Source organism: Rutilus rutilus (genome assembly GCF_951802725.1).
Source record: "Rutilus rutilus genome assembly, chromosome: 7".
NCBI lineage: Eukaryota > Metazoa > Chordata > Actinopteri > Cypriniformes > Leuciscidae > Rutilus > Rutilus rutilus.
The window spans coordinates 31,990,785-32,009,947 of record NC_140221.1 but is presented as its reverse complement, the minus strand read 5'-3'; the positions used below and the strand labels follow the sequence as shown (position 1 = coordinate 32,009,947).

General features: G+C 38.4%; 2 protein-coding genes across 3 annotated transcripts; one reads left to right on the top strand and one right to left on the bottom strand.

Moving 5' to 3' along the window:
* Window positions 1-240: 240 nt before the first annotated feature.
* On the bottom strand, window positions 241-10,580 carry traf2a (Tnf receptor-associated factor 2a). 2 transcript variants are annotated; one of them, XM_084414753.1, is made up of 11 exons: window positions 10,522-10,580; window positions 8,531-8,781; window positions 8,139-8,217; window positions 7,322-7,420; window positions 6,409-6,570; window positions 4,514-4,588; window positions 4,286-4,360; window positions 3,709-4,209; window positions 3,445-3,622; window positions 3,155-3,303; window positions 241-2,060 (listed from the first exon to the last, which is right to left on the bottom strand). In XM_084414753.1, exons 2-11 carry the CDS (start codon window positions 8,716-8,718, stop codon window positions 1,842-1,844), a joined length of 1,725 nt encoding a protein of 574 aa, XP_084270879.1. In that variant the 5' UTR covers window positions 8,719-8,781; window positions 10,522-10,580; the 3' UTR covers window positions 241-1,841. The 2 variants fall into 2 exon arrangements, with proteins under 2 accessions (XP_084270879.1, XP_084270878.1); XM_084414752.1 differs by lacking the exon at window positions 10,522-10,580 and adding an exon at window positions 9,026-9,163.
* trafd1 (TRAF-type zinc finger domain containing 1) lies at window positions 9,800-18,950 on the top strand. The gene is made up of 11 exons (XM_084414754.1): window positions 9,800-10,258; window positions 10,441-10,478; window positions 11,053-11,188; window positions 12,619-12,672; window positions 12,766-13,189; window positions 15,202-15,566; window positions 16,038-16,286; window positions 17,316-17,445; window positions 17,536-17,746; window positions 17,861-17,921; window positions 18,059-18,950. The coding sequence occupies exons 2-11, from the start codon at window positions 10,444-10,446 to the stop codon at window positions 18,095-18,097; spliced, it is 1,704 nt and encodes a 567-aa protein (XP_084270880.1). The 5' UTR covers window positions 9,800-10,258; window positions 10,441-10,443; the 3' UTR covers window positions 18,098-18,950.
* Window positions 18,951-19,163: the final 213 nt, after the last annotated feature.

The window sequence follows — 19,163 nt, the reverse complement described above, 5'->3', positions numbered from 1 at the left end:
ATATAAATCTATAATATATATATATATTTATGATTCATATTTGTTATATCCACAGCTACACCAGTCATAAAACTGTGTACACTGTATAGGTTATCTATTTATACTTAAACAATATACCACACTCACATTTATAACTGTCATATACTGCATCTCAATCAACAGATAAAAAGGTAAAGCAATACAAATAAAATGTTGGTCTACAAAGTAAACCAATAATTTACAATATGTTTTTTTTTTCTTCTCTATCAAAACATCTCATGCACAGAGAGGTTTCGATATCTGTGGGAACTGGTTTGAAAATAGGCTGGGTCCAGGTGCTTTGTTAGCATAAAGGCATCTTAAAAAAGCAGACCAAAAAGCTCACATGGAAGACGTACTGTATACTAAAAGCCCTTATGTAGGAGTTATGCATTGTATTTGTTTAGTAATTCCTTCTCTGGTTGCAAATAAACCAAAAGAAACAAATCTCATGGACAAAATGCACTGAACTGTCTGTCTATTAAGGACTAAGGCTATTTTAAAATGGCATTACAAATCACATTCCTCATTTTCTAGCACATTTACAGAATGCAAACCCCACAGTCTTTTTAGGATAAAGACGACAGGAATCACTGACTACGAGTTCTCAAACACCTGCTTGGTTTATACTGATCGGCATGGTCCGAAGCAAGTCATATAGTTTTAATGGCATCCATAATGTTTGCCCAAAGCAACACAATATCAACAGAACACCCAAAAACACAGGAAAACACCAAAATGCTAACAAACATCAGCCTTTCCACATCACAATAAAGCACATGAGATTATCTGTCCTACTTGCACTACCTTTTGGCTAAAGGCTAAAGGCTGCGCCTTTTATTCGTGTATAACCATGTCGGCTGATGAGGCATTTGAGGTCCAAAGGAAAACTGGATGATTGTAACACCAGCGTGATTTAGCGGTTTTGTCTTCAACAGCGATTTTACAATGAAACTGCCTTCACTTCTCAGGCTCAGGGTGTAAACCTGGCCTGCTGCTAACTTGAATGTATCTTCCACAGATCCAACATGCAAACTAATACATCAAAGAACACCGAAAATGGAAACGAAGGCCAAAAAACAGGTCACACCTTCACACACACACAAACTCCTCAACTCACAAGCAGGTTATCAAAACCCAAATTCTACGCTTTGGACTTTGGAAATTCAAGCAATGTCCACCACTACAAAGAACCAATGAAAAGAGAAACATTTGAGGCACACAATGCTAAAAGGGAATGTCAGAAGACTGTCGATGCGTATACTCAGAGTATGAAGCTAGTTAACTATGCAGTCGCAAAATAAACGCATCGACATCATTCGTTAGCGTGACTCCATGTCCGTCTACGCCTGAAACATTCACTTACAAGCAGCTCAAGCACTACGGAAAGGAAAAAGCACCCAAATAGGGAGTGCGACACAAGCTCAGCACTTGGAAATTAAATGATGTCTGTCTTGTGGAGAAAGTCTTCTCAATCTCTATAAAAGGCAAGGTGCCACATCTATGGCACAGGCAAGTAGTTACGTTACAATCACAGCTGACAGCGATCCCACTACGCGAGAGTGAGAGGTTCCCAAAGGGCAACTATTTTACAGTAGAACTGCACAAACTCTGGGAACAATTTTGGTACATAATGCAGAGTGGCATCATTCACGCCCAGCGCAGTATTGCACTGGGCACCGTAGTGTCTTTGGGCTCAGCCGAGCACGGCAAGGAGCTCAGACTGAGGGAACATGCCTCAGGAAAAAAGTACTGCACGGGAACCACTACAGGCTGGAGAAAGGAGCATGGCGGAGCATGGCGGAGCAGCGACATCAGACACCTTAAAGGCCTGTGAGGTCAACAATGGCCTTGATGAAGATAGTGTCATCTCGGATGTAGGAGTTCTTGGAGTCTAGCTTGGAGAGAGGGCAGAAGAGAGGGCAGCCGCTGGCAATGTTCATGTCACTCACAGGCCTCTGGAAGGAGGAAGAGGAAATGTCTGGGCGGAAGGCATCAATGATGTGCTCCCTGTTGTTCTGATCCAGCAACATGAGAGTGACCTAAGGATCAAGGTGTTGGATAAACCAAAAAGACTTTTAGACAGATATGGATAGATGCTAAACTGAAGCCAGTCATTCATGATTCAGTGGAAGAAACAGTAGGAAGAAAAAATAAAGGGATGAAAAATGGCCATGTTCACACATTATATGTGTGTGAATGATATACTGTCCACAACAAAGAAAAGGAAATAATGCCTTAACCTAGTTTGAAACATGTGGCAAGTTCTTAGATATGTACTTGTTGTATTCATGTTGGTTTAACATGGTTTTGAAAAACGTCTATACCATTTTTTTCTAAGAAAATAAATCTTGAAAATGGCATAAAACAAATTTAATGACTGTAAAATGTCATGTGGTGGTAACCATCAAGTGAAAAGTACAAATATACACAATCGCTCATTGTTTTTAATTGAATGATTTCAGAAGGGTCATGTGACACTGAAGACTGGAATAATGCTGCTGAAAAGTGAGCTTTGCCATCATAGGAATAAATTACATTTTAAAATATATTCAAATAAATGTATACTTCAAATAGAATTGGTTTTTACTGTGTTATTAAATAAATGCCTTGATATAAGCATTAGAGACTTCTTTCTAAAACAGAAGCAAAACTTTTAGAAGGGTAGTACATTTTCTTAAAAGGATAGTTGAAAATGAAAATTGTCATCATTTACTCACCCTCAAGTAGTTCTAAACCTGTATGAATTTCTTTCTTCTGCTCTGCTACATACAAAAGAAGATATTTTGAAGAATGTGGGTAACCAAAAAGATGAGCCCCATTGACTTTCATAATATGAAGAAGAAAAAAATACTCTGGAAGTCAATGGGTCCCATCAACTGTTTGGTTACAGATATTATTCAAAATATCTTCTTTTGTACTCAGCAGAAGAAAGAAATTCATACAGGTTTAGAACAACTTGAGGGAATTTTTTCCCGCATGCATTTTTTATGCATGTTATAATAATAAATAATAAATGAATAGTACAAAAAAAAAAGAAGCGGCACTTCATTGACTCAAATATCAATGAAAGTCTGTCAGGATTTCAGAAAGAAAAATGGTCAGACACACAATGTTATAAGCTGATCAGACTGACCTTCTGATTGAAAGGCCACTTGAGCAAGGCATCACTGTGTCCCCTCATCACCACGAAGAACAGAGACAAGTGAGTACCACGTCCCGTCCCGTCCCCATTCAGATAGATGCGCAAACACATCTTATAGCCATATTTACTTGTATAAAATGCTGTAAAACACAACAGAGAGCCTTGGAGTGAGACACCATATGTCACAATGTTCATATCAAAGCTCTTTGAGCGGAAATCCCTCACAATATTCTTAATAATTAATAAGAAACCGTGAAGAAAAATACACAAAATAAAACTACCAGGTGAGAACATAGCAGGCGCCCGTCCAGCTACAGCATCCTGTCTCTTCTTCGAGAAGTCGGAGATCTTCCAAACAAAGACGCCATCGTAGGTGGCAGCGGACATCTCCCTCATCTTCGCCTCCATCTCCACGATGGAGAGATCCCTAAGGCCTACCGTCCTCTCCAACTGCCGCACCTGCACAAAAATATAGTACTGATGGAAAGAATATCTTCGGCTATAAAAAATAAATAAATCTACTTCACATCAGACAAACACTTTACCTTGTTGTTGAGTATCTCAATCTTGTCCTGGTCAAGCCGGTGTTGGCGGTTATAGGCCTCCATGGTGGTAGCGGAGCGCTCCATCTCACGGTTGAGCACACAGACGATGTTCTCAAAGGTGCTCACCTTCAGCTCCAGCTCCTGACAGCGGCGGCTGAGCTCCACCACTTTGGTCTTCTCGCTGTGTATCTGCAGCTCCAAGGCTGCCCCGACGGCAGTAGGGAGGGGGGTGAAAGACGTACCCAGCGTTGGAGCCGGCGGTGGAGGAAGCGGTGCACAGGCCCCCTGCACGGGAGCCACTGCTCCACTCAGCTGGCCCATCTTCAGCTCCAGCTCCCGCAGAGACTGATGCAGCTCGTGGATCTTATGGCCGGCCAGCTCCAAACTCTGAGGCTGCAGACTCTCCAAGTTCACCTTGATGCCCATGATGAAGTGCAGTAGAAGGTTTAAGTGCTCATAAGAACAGGCTTGCTCATGGTCGTGGATCTTCTCCTTTTCCACCTACAGGGAATCAAAAAAACATTCATGGAACGAAATGAATATGTCTGATGGATGCATGAAAAGGAGGTTTACCTACCGTCATATCACAGCCTACAACATGAAATCTGCAAGGTGTTCTGAATTTGGTGCACAGTTTAATGTGGTCCACATACTGTATTGGGAAAGTAACAGTAAAAATAAAGTATTTATGAAAATGTTCTCTCTGTATTAAAAAAACATCACTTAACCACAAACCAAAAACCTTTGTTCTATTTGACACACAAGGTAAACACAACAATATGTAAACAGCCTAAATACTACTTACTTTCTCTCTTGGAATTTTTTTCTTGGCACAACCTTCACAAATCATGGGGTATTTAGGGCATATCTCATCATGAGCCTAAAAAAAAAACATATTCTTTAATAGTCACCAAAATATCCAAAACTCTTATTTTGTAAAAAGATTAAATGAAAGCCATATGAATGATTATTGGATTATTTTCATACTTATTTATATATTATTCTCAACCGTCAATGTCACGGTAGCAGGACAGTTGGCAGTGGCACACTTTTTTTATTGCCTTTTTACCCATCACACCTTTAAGTAATATATATATGTATATATATATAAGGATATATATATATATATATATATATATATATACAGACCCTTTCCAAAAAATTTGAATATCATGGAAAAGTTTATTTATTTCCATAATTTCATTCAAAACATTAAACTTCCATAGATTATAGATTCAGGGCCCACAACTTAAACGATTTCAAGTATTTAGTTGTTTATTTGTACATAATTTGGGCTTCCAGTTCATAAAACCCACGAAAACAGGATTTAAAAAAATTAGAATATTACATGAAATCACACAGTAATTACACAGTGATACCATGGTCATTGAACCAGGTTTTGGTTATTTTGGCAGTGTGGGCAGGTGCAAATCCTGCTGGAAAATGAAGTCAGCATCTCCATAAAGCTTGTCTGCTGAAGGAAGCATGAAGTGCTCTGAAAATGTTCTGGTAGACGGCTGCGTTGAGTGGACAGCACAGTGGACCAACACCAGCCGATGACATGGCTCCCCAAACCAACACAGACTGTGGAAACTTCACACTGGACTTCAAGCATCTTGGATTGTGTGCCTCTCCATTCTTCCTCCAGACTCTGGGACCTTAGTTTCCAAATGAGATGCAACATTTGCTCTCATCAGAAAAGAGGACTTTGGTCTAGAGGGCTGCATTGGGATTGAGTCCCGCCGGGTCCCGCGGGACCCAACGCAAATCTCGCGGGAGCGGGCGGTTTGAACTTTGCTGCGGGCGGGAATGGGCGGCTAAAAAAAAACACTGCGGGATCGGGAGGTAGCCTAAGCGTTTTAGATGTCCCCGATAGCCCAGCCAGGCTTCTATTCATCTTCCTGACCAGTGCGTCAGAATACATGCAGGCCAGGGAAACGAAACAAACAACCCCATGAATCTCTTTAATAATTTAACAAATATGTGTTTTTTCCTGCGGGACGGGAGAAGACACAAAATCAATGCATCTCTATTATTGTGCGGGAATAAATTCTCAGAGTTTTGCGGGTGCGGGCGGGAGTGGACATACATATTGCGGGAGCGGGCGGGAGTGTAACACATACGTTGCGGGAGCGGGCGGTAATGGTCAGAAATTCGGCGGGCGTGGGCGGGAGTGGGATGAAGAAAACAGTCCCGCGCAGGGCTCTTCTTTGGTCCACTGTGCTTTATTAAATCCAGAGTCAACGCAGCCGTCTACCAGGACATTTTCAGAGCACTTCATGCTTCCTTCATTTTCCAGCAGGATTTGCACCTGCCTACACTGCCAAAATAACCAAAACCTGGTTCAATGACCATGATATCACTGTGTAATTACTGTGTGATTTCATGTAATATTCGAATTTTTTGAAATCCTGTTTTCGTGGGTTATATGAGCTGGAAGCCCAAATTATGTACAAATAAACAACTAAATACTTGAAATCGTTTAAGTTGTGGGCCCTGAATCTATAATCTATGGAAGTTTAACGTTTTGACTGGAATTATGTATAATATATGTATATATATATATATATATATATATATATATATATATCCTTAGCATTTAAGTTGAGATCAATGCTCGAAAATGGCGGTGACAATTAACAGGTTAAGAAAAATAGCTCTGTGGTTATACTTTGTAATGTAAGTAAGAAAAAGTCTTACCTTAATGTTTTTAAAATGAAAAGGCTCCTTGCAGTATTTACAATTAAGAGTCCTTTCTGGGCATTCTCTCTCATTGTGACGTTCAACTTCATTGGCTCTCAGAAGCTCTTTGCATGATGGGCAGGGAAGGATCCTGAAGTCACACTTTCCTTCATGGTTTGCCTTTGAGAGAGATGGTGCAATACATTTATTAACTCAGTGCATGTCAAATGCAATACAACTTGAAAAAAAAAAAAAACACTTGTGATGGTTTGCTGGTCTTAAGCCGGGTGCACACTGTACGATTTATAATAGTCCTTTACGACTGTTGCTTGACAGACTGTACGAACATGATCCCTATAAACCATGTCACACTGTAGGTTCTCAGTTGTCATTCATATCAGACTGTACGGCAGTCAAGACGCATTAAAAATGCAAGAAGACTCGTCTGGAGATTTACATCATCAATCTGTGACACGTTCAGTGACGTGAGCTGCATTTACAAGTGGGATCGAAATGGTGGCTAAAAAAAAAAAACCTAGATGATGTGTATGGAGCAAGTGGTGATTTGTTGTTGTCTCACTAATTGTGTCATCAGGTTCTGCGCACCAATTTGTTTTTTATTTGACGATTGTCATAAGAGACGGCACACTGCCACACTGAATTTCGTTGGAGGTAAAATATGATCGTGATGGTCATTTATCGGCTGTCGTCGAAAATATCAAACTAGCGATCAAAGACTTCAGATTTTGATCTAGGATCAGAGGAATCTTTAAGGATTTCTCAACATTTGCCAGCCTGGTAAAGTAGGATTGTTGGTGGAGCACCTTTCAGCTGGTCAGGCTGGGAGATCAGCTTGCCAAGCATCTAAGCACCACCTTGACAAAGCTGGTTTAACCTGTTTTTTTTAAAGCAGTGAAGGAACACACAGTACCTCATATTCTTTGATGGTGCCTGTCCAGCAGCATTCCTCATTGATGCAAACCGCTTCAAGAGCTTCAACTTCTCTCTTGGCAGCATTATCAGGAAAAGCCTAAAAGAAATTGCACTTATTGAAAGTGAGATCTCCTTTCAACTTGTATGCATATCATTACTAGCAGTGAAAAACGGGTAAAGTTACGTTCACACCAAGAACGATGACTATAAAAAATAACCATTACAATAACTATATTATTGCACTGCAGTTAAGCTGTCTGCCTCTTTAAAAGCTGAAGAACTTTCTGATTAGCAGTCAATGTTTTTATCATTCATCAGCTGGAAAAAAAATCATGATTTTGTTCTTCTGTGTGGTTTGGACTTCTCTATTCTCCAAAAAATATGATTATTATTAAAACTCTTTAGTCATCGTCTTTGGCACTATGAACAGGCCTTTAGTCTTCAATGCATATAATCTGACTACTATAGTACTATATGTGCTACTATAGTCATGTACTAATAAAATAGAAGTAAAAATAGAAACTTTGAAATATAATGAAACTGGATTTTCCCCATATTTTCAAAAAACTCTGTATTAGGCACCACGTTCACAAAAAAGTCAGAATTATACAAAATGACAAAGATTTATTGTGGTTTTACAGTAGTAACAATAATTTAGCAGCTGTGGCATTTTGGTGGAAATTACAATGATATGGAATTTTTATTATAATTTAATTGATAATTTATAGCTTATTTTTGGAAAGGTAATAAGCACCAATAATATCTTTAATTTGTCTATAACTGAATTATTATCGCGTAATAAAGCAAATACTTACACAGCCCTGTTTCAAAATTGATGTTGGTTCTTCAAATATGTCTTCTTTTATGCAGGCACTGCATTTCTGTGGTCCGGAGCTGCGATGAAAAATAAAATGTTTCATACACAAAAGCGCAAATAAATCGCTGATAAATACAAAAGCACACCATATATAATAGGAGTTGATTTTGACAATAGCTGCAACAGTCTGTCTATTGTAGTTTACAGCTCGCCCAGCCGAACACAACCTGACAGCCTGCATTTATTTATGTTCCCCGATATGAAGCAACATTTACTGTTTGTATACTCGTAAAATATACCATAAAAATGGCCCGGGAGGCCTGACAGGTCGTGTTCATCTTTTGTAGTGTCGTGTCAGGAGGGCCATCTGGACTGAATGATGACGCTTACCTCACTGCTTTAGTAAAACAATATGAACAGAAACGGTGTCCGCACTGCGCCTGAAAAGGTCTCCTAAGGATTTTCAGACAGATATTGCACAGATGTTTGTCCTCCAGCTTGTTGGCGAGTATTTTCTTGGGGAAGCCAGGTTTGTTGCCTTCTAATGAAGATGGTGGTGAGGGTTCCTGTGCAGCCATTATTCCCGAGCGCGCATGTGACCAGGCTCCGGAGAAGAGACACGGATCTTTCTACACATTTCACTGAAAGGGGTTGCAAACACATGATTTTTCATTGTATCACATAAAATATTATATTAATATGTAATAATACATCTAAATACATACATTGTTTAATGTTTACATGTATGTAAGTCTTTACAAAATAAGACCATCGTCTTAATAAAGTTTTATAGTTGCACGGTGCATTAATGTTATTGGGATCTCTAATCATTTTCAGAACAACAATAAATGCTGTTACGTTTTAAAATCACATATGTCCTCCTACCATATTATGGTCCAACGAACATTATAAAATCTCCTTCAGTGCCGTGAAACATTGTATCAAATGCATTCAGCGTTCTTGCCGTGTGCATTTATAAGTATAATCATAATTTATTGTTATTATTTATATTATATTTATGAGTAAAGGGTAGGCGTCGTGCTCTCTCCTGCTGATCATGGATGGTGGCGTCCACTAGGGGGCGCTGACTAAATAAATACGTGAAGCTGGAAACTTCACTGTACTTAAAAAGACAGAATAAAAGTATTTTACCACTTCTATCATTGCCATATGTGTGGGCAGTCCTTTACATCGTAGGATGCATATTCATAAAAATATATAATATAATTAAAAATCAATTCGAATTTTAGAGATAATAACGACTGATAAAATTTCTCAAAATGACCTAAAATAGATTTTTGTTTTTATTGATTGACTTTTATTAACGATGCATTCTTTCTGATTTAATGAAATAATCCACTAAACGCTATAATAGCATACACGGTTTATTAACACCAAAGAAAATGCATTGTAAGAAAATACACGTCTCTGCTGGTTTCAGTAGATTTCTGCTTTTTTACTTTTTAGAAAAAAAAAAAAAAAAGAACAGACAAAATAAACCGTCAAACATAGATGAATCATAATTTTCAATAGAGCCACTTTTTCCTCATTGTTTCTGTATCGTTATTTGCTTATTAATCGTTATTAGTTTTGACGCGCTTTTTCGTCTTTTATTTTGAAAATCGTAATAATAATATCTCCGTCACTATCTGTCAACAAGCGTTGCTGTTTTCACGGATACCATACCGCCTCTTGTTGATACTGTGTCAAGAAACGAAAGCTAAACTGATAATTGCGGTAGTTGATACATATCTACCTCAGGCCAGTAGTAGTTTATTACTTGTTTCTGTGTAGATTTAGAGTTCAATGACTCGACACTCGAGTCTCATGACACAGTATTATAGTGAGTGTTATAGGTGATCAGCAATGGACACTCTTCGAGATGATGGCAGCAGCCCGGACATTTAACGTTAGATTAAACTAGACGTTAAAGCAGCTATTCTAACACCCTTGTGCCTATTCGGATGTGTGGACAGAACACCGTGGACTGTCTTCATATCCTTGAATAATTCCTATGAAACATACTCATTCTTGGGCCGAGAACAAGGACGAAAAGTACTAGCGAATAGTTTACTTCTATTCCCAAACTGCAGTTTACAAGCTTCAGCGAAAAATAAGGCAAGTAATGTTAGTATACATGTCTAATTCTAGCAGTTACTTGTCTGTTGGTAAGGATAGAGAAATATAACACAGCCTTACAGGTCTGTTCAATGTTTACACTGAACGAAGATGTAACTGTTAGCGTAAAACAATCTTAATTTCATGTAAGCGCTTAATGAGCTTTCTGTTCCTTCACACAGACAATGGCCGAGGAAAATACCCAGTTCTGCAGTAATTGGTAAGACAATAAATAAAATGAAGTTTTGCCGCCATTTACTTACCGACACATGCTTTTTTCCGTACAGCACGAAAGGGGATGTTAGGCGGAATGACAATCTCAGTCACCATTCACTTTCATTTCATCTTTTCCCATGCAAATTAATGCGCATGGTGACTGTTTCTGTCATTCTACGTAACGTTATCTTCTGTGTTGTGCGGAAGAAAGACAGTCACACAGGTTTGGAAGTAAATGAAGACCCAGTTTTTATTCTGGGGTAAACCTTCCCTTTGAATAGAGAATATTGTTTTGTAGTTTCGTTTTATTAGACAGCTTTCTCCTTTCACTTACTGTAGGTGTGTTCCCAGTCCCTCCCAACAACCCTTCTGACTGTATGACTGTACTGCAGTCAGTGTCCTCTCTTCCTGATTATTATGACTGAGGAATTAAGATGACATGCTTTCATATAAAGCAACTCGTGCTATGATTTTTACAGAGACAGTTGACACAGTGGCGATTATGGTGTTTATAGATCACTCATTTGAACCTATACAGTGTGCCAGCCAACTAACCATGATATGTTCTCTGTCTTTAGCAAGCATGACATTCCAGAAGCCAACTTTACAACACATGAGATTCACTGTCGGCGGAATATTGCTCTCTGCGAGGTGTGCCAGGAGCCTTTTCCGCATGCTGAGCTTGTGCAGCACAAAGAGATGGATCACGCTGAGGTATGATCCAGCCATGATGTATGATTAATTGACTGTATGTGATGATAATATTGTACTGATATGATAGTAATAAGTACTGTAGACATGAATAAAAAAAGAACATTTTCATAATAATAAAAAAATATGGGTTCAGGGTTGAGTAACTTTCCACAAAAAAAATCCAGTCAACAAAAAACTCACGTGGGTTGAAAATTTTTGATAATTTTAGATTTTTCTTTTTTTTCAGTTTACTCACCCTCATGTCGATCCAAGCCTCTATTGCCTCCTTTTATTTAAAAAAAAAAGGGAAAAAAAGAAGAAGATATCTTGAATGTTCAAACAGTTTTTTTGTCCGTACAATGAAAGTCAATGGGATCCAAACAGCAATGTACACCATTGACTTTCATTGTTTGTTTAAAAAAAAAAACTAAAACACTCTTTGGTTTTTGGGGTGAATTAGAGTCACTATGAAATCAAAATGTACTTTGATTTTGATCAATATTATTTTGTTTTAGAATATTGCAGTGTTTATTATAAATTATTTATTGATGCACATCAATATTTAAATAATAATAATAATTATGTGCCCACATAGCAGGGTTCCCACGGGTCCTTGAAATCCTTGAACGTTTGTGAATTTGAAAAAATAAATTCAAGGCCCTGGAAAGTTTTTGAAAATAAACATACATGGATACAGGTCCTTAAAAGTGCTTGAATTTATTTGTAAAAAATTCCGTATTACTCCCTCCGGTCCGCTAATGCGTTATTTTGCCAACTCTTCATGGTCTAAGAATACTAGCTTGCTTGATTTACGTTAGTTACGAACATTTACACGTTACGTTAAGTGTTTCCCGCGTGAAGTACTTTGTGTTGTACATTGCCATGACGTTCACATGTTCACGAAACTACTACGATGATAGCCTACCTCAGCGTTTCATTTACACGCCGTGAAACATTGCAAAAATAGGCTGAAACGATGTAACCTTACTCTCTCTTGAAATGTGTCCCCACATTAAGTCCTTGAATTTGAGGGTATTGGACCTGGAAAGTCCTTGAAAGGTCCTTGAATTTGAAGTTTACCTAGGTGTGGGAACCCTGACATAGTCTTTAATAAAAAAATATTACTTAAAACTCCCCCTCGCAACGACATCTCTTCTTTGAAGACGTGCACTGGTGCAAAAGTGGGACAATAATCCCTTGTCTCCAGCAACCTGTCACTTACATGAGATTTTTGTTCGAAATGCCTTTTTTACTAGAATAGAGAACAAAAGACGATTGCAATTTCAGTTTTATGCAGTATTGGATGGACTGTATGTCTGTCCTCACAGCCTTGTTTTAAATAGCATAAAATGAAATACAGCCCATATTATGTATTTTGCATGAATTAATCCTTTTCCTTCTCTCCAGGCTGCTAAATATAAGTTTTATTAAATCTAAAACTCTTTTCACAGGAACAGTGCAAATGTGGATTAAAGATAGAGAAAAGATTCCTGGAGACCCATCAGGTAATGTTGTGCAAGATAAACAGTTATGCTGCGTGCATATTGCTGTTTTCATTGATGACTTCTGTAGATCTGACTACTTCTTGCCCCTCTCAGAGATCAGAATGCAGTCATCGACTGGTCCCGTGCCAGTTCTGTGATCTAGAGCTGGCTTCCTATCAGGCTAAAGAGCATGAGGAGTACTGTGGGACCCGCACCGAGCCCTGCCCTGTCTGCAAGTGTAACGTTATGCTGAGAGAGCAACACATCCATCCAGCTCTGTGCGGAAGTCTGACTCCCCCTCAGGAGAGGCACAGCAGTAGGGCAGGGTCCCAGTCTCCTGGAGCATGGTTTGAGGCACACTCCATTCATAACCTGTTGAGGGCCCAGGAGAGGAGCCACAATAATAACAACACGGGGGCCGCAGACCGCAGGGGTCCACCACGACCCTTGGAGGACAGACTGCATAACAGCACCAGAGGAACAGTTAGGGGAGGAACCAGGAGAAACACAGAAACAAGGAACAGTGAATTTTCTTATTGTACGTATCAGTCTGGCTGTTTTAGTCCTGACCTTATTTACACATTTTTTTTTACAGTACAATAAACTAGTGGTGCATGATATATCGGTACCATAACTATTATCTGCAGATAATAGACTATTTTTAATTGATCAAATCTGTTAATATTGGATATTTATTTGTGCATGCTCTATTCCTTTATTTTAACATTTATGCCAAATTTACACTGCAAAGGACTTTATGACGTGTCAATTAGGTGTCTTTACACAAACTGTGTAATTCTGCTCTGAGGTGGCATAAACGCATTTAAACAGCAATTTAAACAGTTTATTCTGTTATTCTAGGGGCTGAGGTGGATCAGAGAAGGACTAATTTAGTATTTAATGCTGCATTGCGTCTTTATACAGAATTTTGAGCCCAGAGCAGACATAACAGAGGTGTAAAGATGTCTATAGATCACCTTTGTGGTTATCTATAATGTTCACTTAAAGGGTTATTTCACCCAAAAATGAAAATTCTGTCATTATTTACTCACCCTCATGTCATTTCAAATCCGTAAGACTTTCGTTCATCTTCAGAACACAAAAGAAGAACTTTTTGATGAAATCTGAGTGCTTTCTGTACTCTCCATAGACAGCTACGCAACTAGCACATTGACTCGATTTCTTTATATGATGGACAGATTTAATTTAGGCTTTTTTTCACATTTAAACATTGATCAGTGGACATAAACAGAAGCTCAACCAAACCTGCTTGGCGCGTGAGAACAAACCTCATTGGTTCTTGCGGAAGCTCAAACGTGCTGCGTAACACGAGAATGAACCTAATTGGTTCTCGCACGTCAAACGAACATGCCTGAGCTTCCGTTTACCACAAATGTGTGAGTTGATGAATGTTTATATGTGAATAAAAGCCTAAAATGATTGTGTCTCTTCAGAAAATTTGGACTAAGCCACTCAATTCATATGGATTAGTTTTACAATCTCTACAGTCAAAGTGGTAGTTGCGTAGCTGTCAATGGAGGGAGTGAAAGCTCTTAGATTTTATCAAAAAGATCTTCATTTGTGTTCCAAAGATGAACTAAAGTCTTATGGGCTCTCACAACATGAGAGCGAGTGAGTAATTAATGAAAGAATTTAGATTTTTTGCTGAACTATCCCTTTAAAGTTAATCTTTAAGAACACTATTCATTTAATAACACTGTTAACTGATACAATTTTTTTTATATACGGTACGTTATGTTGTTATGCCTAAATAAAAAAATGTGTATTTATTTCATAACTAAGTAATTTAGACAAAATCCTGTAGCTCAAACAGTAGAGCATGGCGCTAGCGATGGTAAGATCATGGGTTCGACTCTCAGGGAATGAAAATGTGTACTACATAAATGTAAAATATAATGGTGTGGAATTTGTATATTGGCCATAACAAATATAACTGGCTTATTGTATCAGGCAGAATTGTAATATCAGTTCAACCCATACGACATACAAGGCATTACACGGCTTAGCTCCGCAATACTTATCTGGTTTATTAACCACTTATACTCCAAATCGCCGACTGCGCTCCTCACAGGGTAATCTGTTAACTGTTCCACAAACGCACCTAAAATCTATGGGTGACAGGGCTTTTTCTGTCTATGCTCCTACACTTTGGAACTCTTTCCCTCCTGAACTCAGGGAAGCACAGACTTTTGGCATTTTTAAAGCTCTTCTCAAAACACTTTTTTTAAACTTGCATTTGAATGCTGATGCCTTATTGTTATCGTTTTATAGTTATTTTTTGTTGCTGTTTTTGTTTCTATTAATTTTTACTTGTAGTATTTCCTGGTGGACTGTGATTTTATGTACAGCGCTTTGAGAAGCTGCTTTTAAAGGCGCTCTATAAAATAAAGTTTATTATTATTAACCCTCAACCCTACAATAAACATAAAGGGTTTTAAACATGTTGTATATAATATGATGGGAGTTTTCATCGGGTATTAACAGGATGCTGGGGAAAAAACTAACCTTCCACTCTGCTCATTTCCTCAGTGCTGGATCAGGAAGCAGAGCTGCATGGGAACAACAACAACAGCCTGCTGTGGTCTCTGGGACAGCTGCCAGACTACGAGTCCTCCAGTCTGGACTACATGCTGGCCCTCAGCCTGCAGAGTGAAGGTGACTTGGAGGATCCCCGTCAGGAGGGCGTGTGGACTGATGTGTGGGACCGTAACCTGGGAAGGACACCAGCCCATAGCAATCTCACTTCCCAGCTCTCCTCCAGCACTAACAACAACTGCACTGCAGCTCCCCCTAAAACCAACCTGGCCCCGGCCCACAGCCCCTCCTCAAACATCATGCTGCCTTGCGAGTTCTGTGAAGAGCTCTTTCCAGAGGAAGACCTTATCTTACACCAGGTAAGTGATCAGGCCTCAATCATCCCATCATGTTACACTCCCTCTTGGCTTGATATTTAAGCCAGGCCTGTTGTGTCTTGATAGAGCTGGCAAGTGTGAATGTGCATCAGCCACAGTGGTACTTGGAGCCTCTCTAGAGTCACCTCTTTTGAGTGCCTTTACATGTGTACGCTGACAGAGTACAACATAGGCCATGTTTTCCATGGCAGGCTATTGTAATGTCAGCACTGATGCTGAATCTCCCACTCAGTTCCTTCTTGTCGGGTTTCTATTGTTTCACAATGTGGTGTTTAGTTTCCTTGGGAACCTACTCGAATTTCAGCCCTTTAGTTTCTTCCACAGGCCGAACCCTGATCATACTCTTCTCCTTTTTCTGAGGTCGAAGAGGAGGGTTATGTTATTTGAGTTGCTTGTTTTGATTTTTGCCTTTAGTGGCCAGCACAAAGTCAATATTCTGTTTTTGTCTTCTAGACCGGCTGCAGCCCGGCCTCTGCTATCGCTTCCTTCAGTAAACAAGCTACTTCTCTTCAATATGAAGACATCATCAGTCAAGGGGCTGGTCATGTCATTCCTCCCCGCACGCCCAGTCCGCCCACCCTGCCCCTCTCCGTTTCTCCGCTCTCCTACAGTTCCTCCTCCAGCCCAGTTGAGGGCGACGTGCTCATTCCTTGTGAGTTTTGTGGCGTTACTTTGGAAGAGGCTGTGCTCTTTCACCATCAGGTATGACAACCTGTTTGTTTTTTGTTTTCCAGAACATAACAGGCCTTACAAATAAAATAGAGATAAAGAAGCTGAACAGAAACAAGCAATTCATTTAAATGATTTTAAAAAAAAATAAGAAGAATTTTGTTTGTAGTCAAGTCAAGTCACCTTCATTTATGTAGCGCTTTTAACAGTATAGATTTTTTCAAAGCAGCTTTACAGTAAAGTAACAGATTGTTTTGGCTTTACAGCAGCTCTAGAATAAAGTTATTGTCCAGCTAAAGTTGGTTTTGATTGATTCGCTTCCGTTGCAAAAGCCGTTGTAATAAGTACGTATACGAGTGGGGAATCTTTAAAGACTTTTAAGAAATGGCATAATTGTAGGAAATCTTTGTTGCGCAAATAGTTTAACGATTTTAGAAAGACACGCAAATAGGAGGGTTTTTAACAAATCTGCAATTTTGTATATAATATTTAGTCAAAATCACAATTTTATTGACCGTTCTGAAATTCTGGGATTTACTTTAAAAAGAAACACGTTTTATACTTGTAATTCAGGTCAGTTATTGCATATTTAAACGTTCTAATTATGAATGTCCTCACCAAATTGAACATTTCCATAAATAAAGTACTCCAGTTATTCTGTCTGAGAAAACATCATTACATTATTTGTAAAGAGAGCAGTTTTATAAATGTTATGATAGAGTCCTACAAACAAAATAATACAATTTCATATTATTTAATTCAATTTCTGTTTTAATGGGAATCTTCTTATATTGCATAGCACAGTTCTAACTTCACAGCTCATGCAAAGCAAAAAACTCTTTAGATGTGCATTTTATAAAAATGTGTAAATTTGGCTTGCAAATGTAATTTGGAATACATTTGTATATACACACAAATTTCACTTGTTTATATGCAGTTAGTATTGCATCAGTCGTGATTTGTTTCTGCTAGTATGTTTCAGCTCTTTTGCAGAGCAGAAATGGAGCCCACCATTTAGTTGAGACTTTTGTTGATACTGTTCAATTTTATTATACTGTACAGGACAAGTGTGACCTCCGCCCCCAGACAGCTTATTCAGTTGATGGAATTTCTCCACGAAAACCAGCCCAGACCGTCAAAGAGGCCCAGGAGAGGAGATCTCCTGAGAGGCAGAGGAGGGTGAGACATCAAGGTGAGCCACCAATATAGACTTTGTAATCCACTCGTTTAAACGTGCTTGAAATCAGTATGTATTCGTTCATCCCTTTATATCTTACTGCAGCTGAGCCAGGTGAGGAGCTCCTGCAACAGACGGCTCAGGGGCGACAGAGAGGCTCTTCAGGTTTGGACCAATGGCCGGCCTCAGCTTACAATTACTCTAAGAACACAAATGTTGAACAGCAGGTGAAGAGCAGGAACCAAAGGTTCAAAGCTGTAGAAGCAAACACGTATCTCAACGACAGCCTCAAGCCCCGTTCTACAACCACTTCGGGGTATGCTTAGATATTTTACAGAAATAATTGCTATGTATGCACACATATGATGACGAGAATTTTTTTTGGAAAAGTTACATTGAAACTAAAATGCTTGTATGTTTCCCATGACAGACCTCCACACAGAGGAAGACTGGAAGGTCGAACAAGTGAGAAAAACACGGAGACACCAAAGGTACGCATGTAAATTGTTACATGAACGTGAATTTAAATTTTTTTTAAAGACCTGCATGCAAGACATATTAGATTGTTATCAGATATTTGATTCTACAAATACTATTGACCTGTTATGAATTACATTTTTATCTTCAGGTGCCTAAAAAGCATAATGTTGAAAAAGAAGAGGAGTAGAAAAAGAGGAGGAAATAAACCTATCTTAGTCTCTGTGACTCAAAGCAGTGGCCTGTTATTACTGTTTATTGGCTATTTTGTTTGTGTCTGTAAAACATTTACATGTCCAGGTGAATTTATCAATTCTTTGGCTTGTAAATGTATTTCTTTGATTGCACTATTTTTTTAAATCTCTTTATTGTATTTTTTTCCTATGGTGTTTAGATTTTAAATGTTGGTTTTAAGCTTCGTTATATTTTCTTTGTTTCAAAGACATTAGAGAAATGTTTTGTATTTTATTTAAAACTACACACAAGTTATAGTATAAATATAGAAACTCACATAACACTTTTACTTTAATGTTGTATACTTTAGTTAATGCAATTGTGAACAGCGGACAATACTGCGTTTATTAATCCTGGTTAATATTAATTTCTATATATATTTTAAATATAAAAATGTGTGTATGTTTATACTGTTAGTTCATAATGCATCGTGAACTAATAATTCTGTAATGACCAACATAATATTTAGGAATTAACATAACAATGATTAATAAATGCTGTCAAATAATTACATCGAATACATTAACTAATTAATTAGTTAATGTTCTTCAACATACAGAGCTGTGTTGTAAAATGTAAAAGAGATTACAAATTCTTATTTGATCCTGAATGTGAAATCATTTTACTATGGACATTTAAAAGCATCTCCTAGTGCAGCAACAACAATTCATAAACTTTGAATTTGTGGATATTTGAGAGCTTTTATTGTAAGACTGTCTGTATGGTGGCATAGTTGATTGTGTTGTTATCATGATTGTTTATCTTTGGTCATGTAACATCTTTTCAATAAAAAGATCTTGCTGCGACTGAAGGTAGGATGGTTGTCCCATTGGTTGTTAGATACTCTTAGATCGACTACAAAATTATACTGGTGTTCAAGGACAAGCATTAAGCTGGTTTAGATCATACTTATCTGACCGCTACCATTTTGTCTATTTAAATGGAGAAAAATCGATCATAACTCCAGTAAACTATGGAGTGCCGCAGGGATCTGTGTTAGGCCCTCTATTATTCTCAGTATA

What these genes read in the sequence shown, in the direction of transcription:
- traf2a (XM_084414753.1), bottom strand. Translation starts at nt 8,718, where the DNA reads ATGGCTGCACAGGAACCCTCACCACCATCTTCATTAGAAGGCAACAAA. An exon ending in CAATTTTGAAACAGGGCTGT is followed by an intron (nt 7,421 to 8,138) that starts GTAAGTATTTGC and finishes AATTTCTTTTAG; the next exon opens with GCTTTTCCTGATAATGCTGC. An exon ending in AGTGGCCTTTCAATCAGAAG is followed by an intron (nt 2,061 to 3,154) that starts GTCAGTCTGATC and finishes CTTGATCCTTAG; the next exon opens with GTCACTCTCATGTTGCTGGA.
- trafd1 (XM_084414754.1), top strand. Translation starts at nt 10,444, where the DNA reads ATGGCCGAGGAAAATACCCAGTTCTGCAGTAATTG. An exon ending in AAGACCTTATCTTACACCAG is followed by an intron (nt 15,567 to 16,037) that starts GTAAGTGATCAG and finishes TTTGTCTTCTAG; the next exon opens with ACCGGCTGCAGCCCGGCCTC. An exon ending in GAGGAGGGTGAGACATCAAG is followed by an intron (nt 17,446 to 17,535) that starts GTGAGCCACCAA and finishes ATCTTACTGCAG; the next exon opens with CTGAGCCAGGTGAGGAGCTC.